Source organism: Phalaenopsis equestris, unplaced genomic scaffold (genome assembly GCF_001263595.1).
Source record: "Phalaenopsis equestris unplaced genomic scaffold, ASM126359v1 Scaffold000202, whole genome shotgun sequence".
Classification (NCBI taxonomy): Eukaryota; Viridiplantae; Streptophyta; class Magnoliopsida; order Asparagales; family Orchidaceae; genus Phalaenopsis; species Phalaenopsis equestris.
In genome coordinates, this window is record NW_018164644.1 from 3,256,138 (window position 1) to 3,271,356 (window position 15,219).

A 15,219-nucleotide genomic window follows, 5' to 3' on the forward strand; every position below is an offset into this window, starting at 1 on the left:
CTGCTGCCCTTCCAAGAACTTTTAACGCCTTGCTATCCAAGAAATTCTCACCAAATTTCTTACCTTCTCCCCGTGAACTCCACTGCCTTCGTCAACCGAACGGAAAGCTCCGATCCCTTCTGACAGTGATCACACCTGTTCACCGGAGAAAACTTCATGTTCTGTTCTCGCGCCTCCTTCCCACAGGCACTCCTCTGCGTCCAACGGAACAAATCAAGAATTCCTCCTCTGCCTCTCACACGAGAATAACTGCCTCTCTAGAGTCGTTGCGTCTCGCCAAACTGCTCAGGTCCTCCTTCTTCGCAAACTCTCGAACAGGGAACTCCCCGAACCCTTCTCTGCGCAATCTCCACCTCTTCCCTCTGGCCGAGCTGCTCGCAAGACCGAAATCCTCTGCTGGCAGTCTTGTCGCAAATTTTCGACCCTCGCTCGATGACTGTTCCTCCTTCTTGCCCAACCGCACAACCTGCGGTTTGAATCCAGTCGATCAAAGCTTTCACTGCTCACCGAATCTGTCGCGATTGGGCTACCTGCGACACGATCCGCTTGCTCCTCTGTTCATGATATGTACTTCCTGGCATAGAAATGAGACGAAAAAGAACACAAGCAAACACAGATCGTTTACGTGGTTCGATCCAACTGGATCTACGTCCACGGGAGGGAATCAATCAAATATTTCACTAAGGCAAAAGAAATGGAGAATACATAACTTATACATAGAGATGAGCCCTCATCTTCCTTCTATGGCCTCCCTCTCAAGCGACACCTTGATACAAGGCCTCAAGATGCTCTCCTCCTCTAACTCTATAGTTATTCTCTCCTCCTTTGTGGTAGCTTAAGATCTCTTCTCCCTTTCCTCTCCTAAGCCTCACACCCTTAAGATCTCTTCCCTTGCTCTCCTAAGCCTCATACCCTCTCTATTTATAGAAGCAAGAGAGTGGTTGGTGGGAGGTAGGTGGGCGGTAGGTGGGAGGTAGGTGAACGGTAGGTGAGATGTGGTAGGTGATTACAAAAGTGCCCTTTTACTTTAGTTCATTAATTGGGGGTCAAAATAACACCAGATTATTCTGATAATCTGCAGATTACCAGAATAAGCTGTCACGTTGTTTGGGGCAGCTTATTCAGAACAGCTTACTGACAGTTGTTGTTAGATAAACGATCATTCTGCCCATGTTTGGTTAAGTTGTTTGCAACAGAACTGTATGAATACAGAAATAGATAAAACAGAACCCGCAAATCATTGCAGATCAGTTCAAAAAAATAACATAGAGTGCATATGAAAAAAATAGATAGCACAGAAATAGAAACCCAAAAAAAAGGAACCAATTGTCAGATCCAGAAATTTAAAAAAAACAAAAGGAAATGCATACGAACTTTTATTAAATAGTCGATGTTTAAAAGAGTGTTTAACAAATATTGTCCAAGATTTGCAAATCTAACACCTAAACTTCAATTTTGGCTAACAACATAAATCGATCAACAAGTTCACTTCAACTTTGCTCATGGAAACCATGGTTGCCCTTAAACAAATGGGTTGTCAAAGGTGTTATATCTCCTCTGCTTGAGAATTATTTAAGAAAGTTGGTTGAGTGGATCTCTGAATGACTACAAGAAAGTTGCCTTTGATGATGGATTATCCAAATCCTGCATTGAAGCTAAAATAGAAAAAAAACTTGGCTTAAGAACCTAAGAACCTATAGGAATTAAAGATGTTCTTTTTGCTTGCAACCAAACAGTCCATAATTCTCATTTCCTTCTCAAGAATTTGGAAAAATGCCTTACAAAAAAAAAGCAGAAAATATTGGCCATCATTCAAAACATCAGGGATGAGCAATAACCATAATAAATACTCAACAAAGTTAACCTCAACAAACACTAAAACGGCGAGGAAGAAGACATTTGTAATCTAGGATTTCGAAGAAGAAAAAGCAACGATGCGAGAAGAAAGCGTTCGGTGAATTTACCTAGCGTCAGCCGAAGATTTGTAGTTCCCTCCCTGTTGATGAATGCGAACAAAGGACCTCGATGCAAGGTGTCGAGGACGAAGGACCTTGACTTCGGCTTGGGATGAAAGGGTCCGAGGAAGAAGTAAAACGATGAAGGAGCTCGGGACGACGGCGAGGGCGAGGGAGAGCATAGAAGCCGCGGAAGAAGGTAAACGACGAAGGAGTTCAGGACGATGTCTAGGGCGAGGGAGAGCAGAGAAGGGCACGGGAGGAAATCTTCACCCTAACGCGCGAATCCAACGCAGGACGTGGCCCCAATCCCGATTTGCCCCTATTAACGAAAAATTAACAAAAACTCTTAAGTGCATTCGACGCGGTGGAATTAATCCGGAGCGAACGTGTTTTCCAAACACGAAGGCGGCGTCCGCATACCGCCACCGCACCCCAATAAACTGCCCCAAATGGGCACCAAATCTCTACATTTATCTAAGTTTTGAGATTCTTTTCACTAAAAACTCTCCAAAATTAATAAGAATAAGTCCTATTTATAGATTTTCTTAAGGCAATATTTTGAACATTATTTTAAAATCCTAAACACTCTAAACAATATTAAAAGCCAAAAAAATAAAAGAAATTAATTATTATAATTGAGTTGTGATTTTTTTGACATCTTGATGATGTAATGAACCTGGAATTGTGTAATCTTAGACTCATGAAGTTCGTCACATGGACAAAATCGTTTTGACTATAAGAATATAATTAATTTTGAAAGAAGCCTATCCCTTTAATTTATCTTGAAAGAATAAAAATCATACTTTTGAATGTTTGATTTAAGCTTACTTAGATTTAACTTCAACTGATTTTGATATTGTGAATTCACCTCATCACAACACACACTTGTGTATAAATTTGCTAAAAATAAAATTCAAATGACCTCAAATTTGATTCAAGTAGTTTTTTGTGTATATACATAAATTTCAAAATTTGTGCCTAACCAAAAAAAACTTTTTGAATCGTATGAAAATTTAAAGTTAACATGGCACAAATTATAGCAAGGACAGTCCATTGTACTAGAAAAGTTTCTTCGTTGAAGTAATCAATTTAGTGCAACATTAAAGTGAAGAACATTGAAATTAAAGCATCCCAAAACAAATTCCAAAATAGTATTTATAAGTTATAATATTATAAGTTTAATTTTTAATTTTAAATTTAATTTAAATTTTTAAAAATTGAGGCTAAAGATATAAATTAAAAGGTCTGTATGATTGAAACAAGATTTTCTTTCAACGCACGAGGCCGATCAAACTTCTCTAACATGTTAAGATGGAAAGGCAAGATGGAAAGGCGTCTTCCCTCTACAAGTATTACTTCATCAAATTATAATCAATCAATTTCTCTCTCTCCTTTTGATTAGTTTAAATAGTAAATACTCATTTTTACCATAATAGACACATATTTATTAAATTAAAATGAAAAGTAGTTATTGCTTGTCATCAAAATTGAAGAAAGAATCAAGTTGTAGGGAGTTCCAGAGGATCCTTGTTCATTAGGTGAGGATCACATGTATTGCATTTATTTCCGCATTTCATCGTTGAAGTGTTATATTTATTAATTTTTATTTCTTTCTTTAAACCCCTAGAACCATCTTCCAAATCCGCTCACTTTCATGCAAAGGATTGTCCACATTGCTCATTTTGCTCTTCCAAACCACCTTCCCACAATTACCATCTTTACAGCTTTTCACTAACCTTCCATTCATTTCCCACTCTCCACATATCTCATATTCGACTTTCCATTCCATCACTTAGCAGCCACAAAAAAAAAATAATAATAAAATAAAATATAAAAAAACTCATTTATATTTGCCTCTCCCAAACTATTCTGTTCATCCCCTCAAGCCACTAACCTTCTTGGTTTAATTTTCATTTCCTTAAATTTTACAATTGAAAAGTAGGCCATTCTATATGTCTAGTAACATATCAATGTGCAGCAACTGATATGAGAACTTCGAAAAGCTGGAAGGATCAAGAGGACAATACCATGGATAAACTTCCACATCTTCACAGACTTTACACTTACCTTCGATTTGATGGTGTGAATTCAATTTTACACTCTGTTATAAATTCTTATTTTTTTCCATAGCATTGGCCATATATTTCCTTAAAAGCACATCAAAAGGGGAGAGAGAAATTGATTGGATAAGTGTTGAACTAAAAGCTAACAGGAAAAGCTAACAGGCTGAATTTTTTAGAATTTGGTAGCTAGGATCCGTGGCAATGATATTGATTAAGAAAGAGCAATTAAGCTTGCCATTATTCTTATAATGGATATTAGAAAAGAAATAGAATTAGAAGATCCACAACTTTTTATTTCACATTAATCGTTGAGAAGTATGAGAATTTATTATCTGCTTTAAGGCGTTATGGGGTTTTTTATGGTAACTAAACATAAAATTAAAAAATGGAAAAAAGAAAAATTAGCATGTATGCTGTTTATAATGACAACAAGTGCAGATTGGTGATAAATAGAGAAAACATTTTGCATTTCATATCTTTCTACACACTTACAAAGGAAAATCCAAATGTTTAACCCAATCCCGACTAAGCCCTTTCATGTTAATTGGATAAACCATTTGCTCTCTATCTATCACAAGTAAATGCTGGTAAGTGGTATCTATTAAGATGGGAAGGTAGGAAGATAAAGTTTGATGTGATGTCCTTCCAATGGAGATATATCACACATCAATTAGGTAGAACTTTGTTTTTCAATAAAAATGAAGTCCATTCTAGAAAGAAAATATGTATATATTTAAGGTTAAGGACAAAATCATTATGCTATCTTCATTAAAATCAGTAGAAAAGTCTACATCAACTTTACCTCATAAGCCTACCACTAATATTCAATTAAGTTCTAATCACCAGAAAAATGCAAAATTACTATTGATAATGATTGGAGCCAATACAGTTAAGGAGGTTGATGAGTAGTTTAGTATTGATGAGTTTTTCCACCAATAATTGAATAAAATATTAAAGCACAGCGAAAAAATCTTGGTAATTTAAAAAATTATTTTTTTTATTTAACTTCTCTTCACTTGCTCCATGTGATAGAAGATATGCATATACAAGTTAAGATACACATACTTCTTTTGATCACAAATATATTATTTAAACTTAGTGATTTCACCTGATAATTTATCTAATGAGCTACCACCTATGAATAACATTTAACAAACAATTTATTTTATTCCTAGCTCTTAATTATCAAGCTTACCATGATGCATTCAACATAGCATGCTGAAAAAAAAAATGTTTAGTAGTTCATTCCTAAGAAAATATTTTTTGAAGAATATGTGATGAAAACAAGGCTATCAACAAAATTTTCATTTATTATAGGTATATTATACCTAGATTAGATGACATGCTTGATCCAGTATGTGGTGCAGCTTATTTTTCCAAAATTGATTATAGGGCATGTAAATGAATGGAATACAACCTCCAAAATCCCATGTGAACTTTATAAATGATTAATGACGCATTATAGTTTATCAAACACACCTAACACATTCATAAGCGACGTGAATATTATTTTAAAATGCTTTAACAAAAAAACCTTTCAGCAATATTAACGATACATTTACATCACTTAAACTTTGTCTTCAATAAACTTAGGGAATCCAAATAAATTGTTAATACAAAGAGATGTCTTCATGCAATATAAGTTAATCTCTTTGAATTTTTAGTCTCATGTTGTGGATTGAATGTTACCTTTCTTGGATAAAGTCAAAAATTGATTGGTCAGCGCCTAGTACATAACTAATGTTGGGAAGTATTCATATCTTAATTATTATAATCGAACTTAGCCATCTAGTAAAACCCATCATAGACAACCTAAACAAAGACAATTTTTTTTAAATAAAATTGCTCAAAAGGGTAAATGTAAAATTTGTTATAATTTTCCCTCCAGCTATTAGGTTTCTGACTCTAATGTATTAAGTTCATAACTTATCTGAAGCAATTGGGGCAACATATAATATTTTTTGTGTCACCATAAAAGGTATATTTAGTCAAAAAAACCATGTAGTTCTCTTCTTTAAAGAGCACTTGAACAATGCCTGACAAATATATATTCCTTATGATAGAGAATTTTATGCTATCATAGACAAACTAAAATTTATCATATTTTTCTAAAGTTTATAATTACAAAATAGAAACTAAATCATAACCATGTATGCGTGTTAAATTTATAGGATTTTTTTTTTCCGTGTGAAAACATGAACCCGATATAGGAAATAAATCATCTTATAGTTTTTCTAAGGTACTATTGGTAATTACTTCTTAATACTTCTTGGGACTATAGATTTTTGAATTTGATAAACTTATGAAAGATTATAAATTTTTCCCTAATTTCCATCAAACCTATCATGAGTGTAAGAAAGTCTTTAATTCTGGTGAGTTTCCTATGTTTTGTTATCCATATAAAGGTAAATATCAATCTATGTATTTCTAAACCTTCAACGAAAGAATTTCTTATTTTTGTGTCAAGATCAAGGATGGTAACATGACATCTTGGAATGGTTAAGACTATTAAATTTCACTCACCAAGGAGAAATGTTGAAAGAGTAATGACAGAATGCTATAGTTGTAGGTAAACAAAATAACTTGCAAAAATCTCAAAAGCATTCTACAATGTCTATACCTTATAGTCCTTAGGAGGATAATTCTATGAATTTTGTTTCCAGTCTACCTAAAACCCCTACAATCCAAAACAAAATATTGATAGTTGTCAAAATATTCTATAAAATAGTACATTTTTTATCTTGCTCTAAAACAAATTATGTCTATTCATTAAAAAGTATATTAAATTAAATGAATTGCCCTCCATATTTTGATAATAAGGATATGAAATTCAATTCTTATCCTTGTAAAATGTTATGAAAGTTAATATGGATGAACATAAAATTTTATCTTTTTGTTACTCTCAATTGATGAGCTGATTGAGGTGGTCAATGGAACCTTAGAAAATTTACCTCGATGTTTTTTGAGAAAAAGCCGAGTAACTAAAAGTTGTATCTTTCAACTTTAGAATTTGTTTTTTAATAAAAATGCTCCAAAACTATAAAGAAAACATCACTTGAAATAAGTTTTGACTACAACCTAGAAGAACTATTGAAACAATTAGCATTTTTTTTTTATGAATTTTCCATATTCAACATTTTCATTTATAAGAGATTTTAAAGTCCTTCCAGCAGAAGATGTAAGGTAACAATTGGAAGAAAATAACACTAAATATGCTGATAAAATAAATCAAAACATAACTACACAGAAATATAATGAAGGTGATAATGTTTTGATTTGCCTTTATTTTGAGAGATACACGTCTACTAAATGCATGGATTTAAGCATGAAGATGTGGATCTGTTAAAATTATAAATAATTTAGACTTGATGCTTATTTTCTTTAATTGCTATTTAATATGTTTAATTGCCTATTTTCAGTATAAAAGATATCTAATCTTATAAAGGAGTTAATCAACATCCAGATAATCTCTTATTAAAATATCATGATCATTACTTGCAAGTGCCAACATTTTTTTTATGTGAAAAATATCATTATCGATAAATTGCCTACATATTATGATGTTACACAAAAGTTTCTAACCAGGTCATGGTAAAATTAACCACATATTGAGAAAACATGGATGATAAGGGACGACTTATGTACAATAACATCAGATCTTGTAAACAGCAAATTAGGGGTTTGACTCTTCAGAGAATAGTTTATATTTCTTAAGTTTATGGAAATCAATGCAGGATATCAAGTAAACTGTAATTGAAACTTTGATGTGATTTGAAATTTCAAAAAAAGTGATTATTAGCTGTTATGAATGATTGGAAGAAAGAGGTTGCCCAAACCTCTCCACCACCTTAGAAGTGAAGAGGCACATCCCCTCCACAAGCACACCTTCATAAAACCGCCATCCAACCTTTTAAAACTATTTCAAATTTTAATTGCTCATTTTGATTGAAAAACATATTAAAACTTCTGGAATTAAAATGAAAATGACACATTGGCTTGTCATTAAATTTGGAGAAAGAATTCTCTTGTTGGGAGGCTTGGTGGCCGATCCATGCTTTATTTGACTGAAAATTGCATCTATTGTGCCTTTCCTTATTTCAACATTTAACTGTTACAATTATTAAATATTTTCTCTTTCTGACCATCAATAGAGCCATCCTCCAAACCCTCCCTTCCATGCAAAGATAACTTCCATGTAATTGTGTTATGCTTGCTCTTCTTCTAACCCTAATCTTCTTCCCTGGCTAGTAGTTTCCCAAAGTTCTTCACCACCTTTCCACCATTAATTAACATCATCCTGACACCATTTAATAATCTCTATTATGATTCTCCCTCTTATCCAAACTTCTTCATAAGTCAGACCAAGCCATTAAACTCCTTTTATATTCACAAGTTTTCCCTTTCCTTCCCCGGCCCGATTTCTCAAATTGAAAGGCAAGCCATTCAATTTTCCCCCAACTATAATTCCCATTGTGCATCACTATCCCAGCTCAAATCTGGTTGGTTGATTTCAATCTTGGATGAATCAAAGCAAGAAATATACCATAGATTAATCAAGAACCACATGCAAACAACTCCTTAGAATAAGAAACAACGACCAACCTAGTAGTCTCCGAAAAAGAAAAAAAACTGCATTAAAAAACAACACTTTATTCTAATAAGTGATAGCGCATCCCCATACATCCAAAAAACAAATCAATCACAAATTTTAAATTAATTTTATCCAGATATTCTCGAGTCCCTTAACGAACTATCTCATCCATAAAACTCCTATAGAAAAACCTAGAGATTTCTGCACAATCCAATTCGAACAACATACAAGAAACCAAATAGGGAAATCGGAGAAAAAAACGAGGAGTTATTGTTCCTAATATAACAGCTGCGCGTAAATATCTTTTAAACATATATTAATATATTAAACAAACAAAAACAAAACAAATTATAACAGACAACAGGGGTTGGATTCATTCGATCACCTCGCTTTCTTTCTTGTACTCCCCTCCTCGAAGCCTGTTCCAACCCTCCGTCGGACAAGTACTCATGATCGCCGGCTCTTCGCTCTCCGGCCACCCTCACCACGCACGTACCCAGATCGACCATGCTCACGCTCTTCAACATGCTCTGCTTCACCGGATCGTCCTCCCCGCCTCCACCTCCTTCCTGTCTCCACTCCCTATCCTCATCGACGATCCTTACCCCGAACAGCTTCAATCCCTTCTCCCCTCCCATCCTCCCATCCATGGCGCCCTAGCTCCCTCTCCCTCTCCCTCTCCCTCAGCTTCTCCCTCGGACAGTGCAAGATAGAGAGAGGCAGACTATAAGGTGGTTTCATTGTACTACCGGTCTTGTATTTATAATTTTATATCCAAAGCCTTAAAAGAGAATTACCCATGGATTTCCGTGAAACTACCGAACGTGCCCTACCGTTGTCAGGACATAAATTAGGCGAGTGGGAGCGGATGACTCGAATATGCGCACCGACCGGTGAGAACATTCACAACATTTTCCTGCCAGTTTAAGCAAGCTGCTTTTTCAGATGACAATTTGAAAAAATAAAAATTATAAAGAATTTCTATATAAAGTACTTAAAGGTACAAAATAATAAAATAGGGGAACCAAAAATAGGCTTATCTCTAAAACAGGCCATTAATCAAATTTTGTGTATCATCTAAAAATATCATGCTGGTTCACATTTAGTAAAACATACACTAATTATTTGCCTTTTGAAAACACGACTTTTATTTTATTAAAAAAATAATTTTACATTATTCACATATAAATTTTATCATACTAGATTTAAATTTAGTAAAATCTTTTTTGTTTTAATCTCGATAGGACTCCAATGAATCTTTATCATTTGTCATGAATCTCATGTCATAACACAGATCTGGAGGCAACTTTTTGGGCAGAGAATATTCAAAATTCGATAAAAAATTATCCAGAGCTCTGAATTCAATAAACTTATAGTCAGACTTAGAAGTTCAACGGGACGGATCCAATCAAATCAAAATTAATCTAATCGGAGTCAAATCAAGCTTAGATCATGCATTAAACTGCCATTGGAAGTTTTTTTGGATATATTTAAAAGGTCAAACGAATGTCAAATCTATCAAGTCTATAGTAGAATCGAGTGTCTCAACAAGACGAATCCAGTAAGCACAAGATTGCTCAATTCTGACATTGTTAATGCGCGCAAATCTCCATCAAATGTTGTCTGATCGAAGGAAGTTCTTTATGTCGTAAGGTCATAGTGATTCATATTTCTGTATTAATTGCACCCAGAACACTAAAAATAGTATCTAACCGCTCTCATGAAGGGGATAAGAGTTTGAGATCTGAGGAAGAGCATAAGCTTTGAAAAAAAACTGAAGTCCAGCACCACCGCTGGCGACCGTCGTCGACCACCAATGACCTTTGTCGACCATCGCTGACCGTCGTCAAATTTTGTCGATCATCATCGACCACTAATGATCATCGTCGATCACCGCCAACAACAATTGACCGATGTCGACCGCCGTCAATCACCACCAACAACCGTGAACCACCGTCAACCGGACGTCGTCAATCGCTATCAATTGCTGCCCATTCCTAGAAACAACTTATCAGTACGTTGACGTTGTGACTTCGGTAACCTAGTAACTTTTTCCCACGTTGTGAGACAAGTGGTTTCAATTATAATCATCTTTTCATAGTGAAATTCTTCAGCAGGGTCAAGCCCCGTGATTTTCTTCTTTTCGGATTTTCCACGTAAAAACTTCTAGCGTCATTATTAATTGTTTTCTCTTCTCAGAGTGTGTTGAATTTTCGTATAACTCTACAACGATAATATGCTAATCTACTCTAGAATTTCTAGCAATCATCAAATTTCAAAATAAATTTAGAAAGATTTACATGTATTTAATTCTTATGTATTTACATAGCTAATGCCCTTAAATTTTCACTTTTATGTATACAATATATGTCACCTTATATATAAATGTAAATATATATTTCATTTTTTAAAATTTAAATAATTGTATTTTTATATGGTACTAAAGATTTAGGTTGTATAAGTTTAAAAAGTAAAATTCAGGTGTTAAATGTGTAAATAAGTAGGAATGGAATGTTATGTATGTAGATTCCTCACAAATTTAATATTTTTAGACTTATTTAACATAATTATACCAAATATAATGATATGATTTTTTACTAATTAAATAAACTGTATTATGATATTTAGAAAATTAGTACAAAATAAATATAACTATTTTTAATTATGAAATCAATATCACTATATTCTTATTATTTTTTGAGAAAACAATTTATATTTGGTAATTTATTTTCGTGTGGGGTAACGCAATTTTGAGGCATAAAATTCAAAATTATTCCCTCCCTATTTGACCTCAGTATAGGCATAATTGTGCCTCATGGTTAGCAAACTTCTAGGTTTGAAAAATGGATATATTAAATATATATATAATAGACATGTGGAAACTTGTATTATTATTGTTATAAACAATTTACATATCAATAGTTTGGATTGACCCACAAATGTAACATGTTACACTACAGGAATTTAATTTTTTAAGCACGGTCAAATATCATCGATAATAAATGATAAATCATATGTGATGTATTTACCGACGATTTAGCTACGACAGAGTCGACGTAACAAAAACGTTTGTCGGTAATTAAATTTATCGGTGGATTTAACCACGGTCTAGATTAATCGACGGTTAACCAATGCACCATAGTCATCGCTATAGATTCAAAAACATGTCATATTTAACCGTAGCTTGATCGTCAGTTATATAATCGACGAAAATATTCGTTGGAAAAGTGTTGCAGTTCGGTCGGAAAAATGTCGGTTAACTGTGGGAATTTACCAACTGCTCTGTTTGTAGCAAAAAATGCAGCACTTAGCCTAGACGTCACCCGTTCAATAGACTGTCGGAAAACCGTCGCTTGTTCGATAAACCGTCGTAATACCGTCGAAAACATATACCATCAGAAAAAAATATATAAAGCCCTTTTTGAACGATACATTCTACACACTTACAATCGCAACAGATCAATTAAAACGCAACACAACATATTAACAAAACTAATTAACACATAAATCATATACATAAATAAAAGAAAAATAATTAAATTAAAATAAATGAAACGTACAACTGTACAATAAAAATAATGTTCGCTAACAATAAATTATTCAATACACAACTGAATAAAAAATAACCCATACTTATCCTCCTCATCATGCACTGTCCTCTCCTCATAATTATTACCCCCACCCTCATCCTGCACTAGCTCCTTCCCTTTCTGTAGTTCCAAACACGACACCACTTCGATCTCTGCCCTCGTCTCCAATCTCAGGGCGGCTACCTGGGCAGCAACTTCAGCAACAACCTGATGACGCATCTCCTCATGCGAAGTGGAAATGGATGCATCGAATGTGCTAGTGGTTGGCCAGGCATCACATGTTAGTGCCCATAGCCCCAAACTTTAGAACCTGCCCATTTTCTTTCCGTCGACAGCCTCCCTCCGTCGATATCAATTTATTTGTGTTCGTAATCAACATCAACTAAATTTACCCCTCCATTGATAGTGTCAAGTGGAATTTATGAATCTATCATTTCTAATTTCTAATGAGCTGGTTCAATGGAATTCTGAATATCAATAGCCTCTGTCTGTTTACCGGCTATGACTACTGCCCACTCTACTTTGTCTCTTATTTTATGGGGGTATGAAAGATAAAATATCTGACGTACTTGTCTTACTAAATTGAATGAATCAAATTTACTATATCTCCTATGCTTTTAACTTCTATGATATTATACGGTTGGATAACCCTTGTTTCACGCTTAGGAATAGGATCAAATCGGCCACGGTTGAATAGAAATACACTCCCACCAATAGAGCCTGTATAAGATAGTTCAACAACTTTGAGAATTCCATAATAATTTATCTCATAGCCTGAGTTATTAATTGCTTTAACATAAAAGCCAGAATTATAAGTCTTTCCTTTTTTACCATTACCTCATATGAACTTGTAGTCATTCACATCATAAATTTGCCAAATTTTGATGATGCACATGGATTTCCAGGCAAGATCTAGCAAGCTCTGATCCGCCACTTCATTATTATGTTCATGAATCTAGTAATTCATAAATAATCATATTTTGTTAAAGATAACTAATAACAATTATCTTATATGTTTAATAGTTCTGATAAACACTTACATGTGTTGTGAACCATCTAGGAAAATTATTTTTTATCTCCTGGTTTGTGATATTATCTTTAACTGAGTACAACGAATCTAAGAATGAACTGCTACCACGACGAAAATCATGGGTTAGCCATCATAATATTTTCACCTAAGAAAATGAAGGGTTGAACTTCATCGCAATTTAGAAGAGTATAAAGTGTCGTTGCTCGAAGATCCTGATCATTGATATAACGTGATATACATCTCCCTGATTCTTCACTAAATAGCTGAAAAACAAAAGGTATTGTGGGAGGCACCACACTCAATGACGTGAGATCTTCTTGCACAAAATAATAGGAGCAGAAAGTGGTAGTCTTCTACAGCAAATATGTCTAACATATGGATCCTTGTGGTCATGTTTTATTCTTGACAGTTCACTTCAGTTTATTCAAAAATCTCTAATCTAATTATTTCACAATTTTTTTATGAAGTAATTTTTATAAAGTTTATTCATTAAATTTTTACTTTGTACCTCTCAAATCGATACATCCATCAATATTCATTTTTTCCACCATAGGTGCTGCACCAACCCTTTCACGGATATATTCATTTCACATTTTATCTCTAAGTGTAAAGCCATTCATCACCTAAGCATTCTCATCTCAGCAACACGTAACTTAATTTTATGCTTCTCTTTTAAAGACTAACATTTTGTGTCATAGAGCATTGCAAGTCTCACCATCATCTTATAAAATTTTCCTGTTAGTTAGTATTCCTTCACTTTAACCAACCAAGTTGAAGTCTCTTAATAACATCCCCTTCTACATCACCATTACCTAGAACACTAGACCCAAGATATCTAAGGCATTCGCACCATAGATCTATTCACAAGAAGGATATCAATAGCAAAAAACATAATGCAATGTAAATCCTCATGTAAATGTCTAGTAAGAGCATCCAACCATACCTTTGAGTGTTGAGGTCTCCAGAGCTACGGTTGTCGGGCCGCTGGAGTAGCCAGAAGAGGGGAGAGGGGAGGGGAGGGTTAGGGCATGAGGGAGAGGGAAAGACAAAGAGGGATTGGGGAGTAAGAGAAGTTTGGGGGCTTAGCAAATTTTGGCGGTATAAAGAATTCTTTCTGACGACTTACAAACAGCTTCATCTCCGTAGGTTATTAACATTAATACCGACGACATTGACCGTCGGTTACCAAAAAAGCTCATCGGTCCCGCCAAATGACAGGTTCTTAAATAACCGACAACATATGAATGTCGGTTATTATGTGCTTATAAATGATGGTAAAATGCATTGGTTATAATAAAAACCGTAGAAAACTAATCTATTGTTCATAAGCGACGGTATGTCATGTTTTTATACCTTCAGAAATAACTCATCACATAAATCGTCGTAAAATTGTCGGAAAATAAACATTTTACCGACGAGAATTTAAGCCATCGATTTTGTTGTCGGTTATTGTGTTTTTCCTGTTGTGTTAATTAGACAAGTTTGTTTAGCCAATCAATTCTCTTAGACAACATGATACATTAGTACAACATATAGCATGGTTCGCCTATGCAATCGATTATCTGGCCAATCAAATCGACAAACCATTTTGGCGGTTCATGCTCGCCATCAGGCTACTCACTCATCTATTTTATTTACTTTTAATAACACATTCATTATTTATTTAATGACTTATATAATGTGTGGGCCCACCCTCACAAACTTCTAAATAATAGGAATAATTACATACAGACAACTCAAAACATTGATATTTACAAATTAAGCAATCATGTCACAGTCAAACCATTAAGAATCTGATAAAAATGAAAAATACCCGTTAGTACCATGAATTTTAATATTTGAGGGAGAATTTGAAAAATGGATAAAAGAGGGCTGTTGATTTGTAAATAGCAAGTTTCAGGTGGCCTGCGTGTAATTGCCATGTAATGAGAAAATAGTTATTTGAGTATATGAAACATATATATCTCCCGCATGCAGATGAAAATCA

The 15,219-nt window shown here is 34.2% G+C and overlaps 1 protein-coding gene across 1 annotated transcript in view; it reads right to left on the bottom strand.

Annotated features, from left to right (window-relative positions):
* The window catches only part of LOC110022756 (probable transcription factor At5g61620), a 13,603-nt gene extending 4,272 nt beyond the window's left edge, over positions 1–9,331 (bottom strand). Inside the window, exon 1 of the mRNA XM_020721848.1 lies at positions 8,998–9,331. Coding sequence (XP_020577507.1) covers positions 8,998–9,262 — 265 coding nt within the window. The 5' untranslated portion in view covers positions 9,263–9,331. The remainder of the gene's footprint in view (positions 1–8,997) is intronic.
* Positions 9,332–15,219: the final 5,888 nt, after the last annotated feature.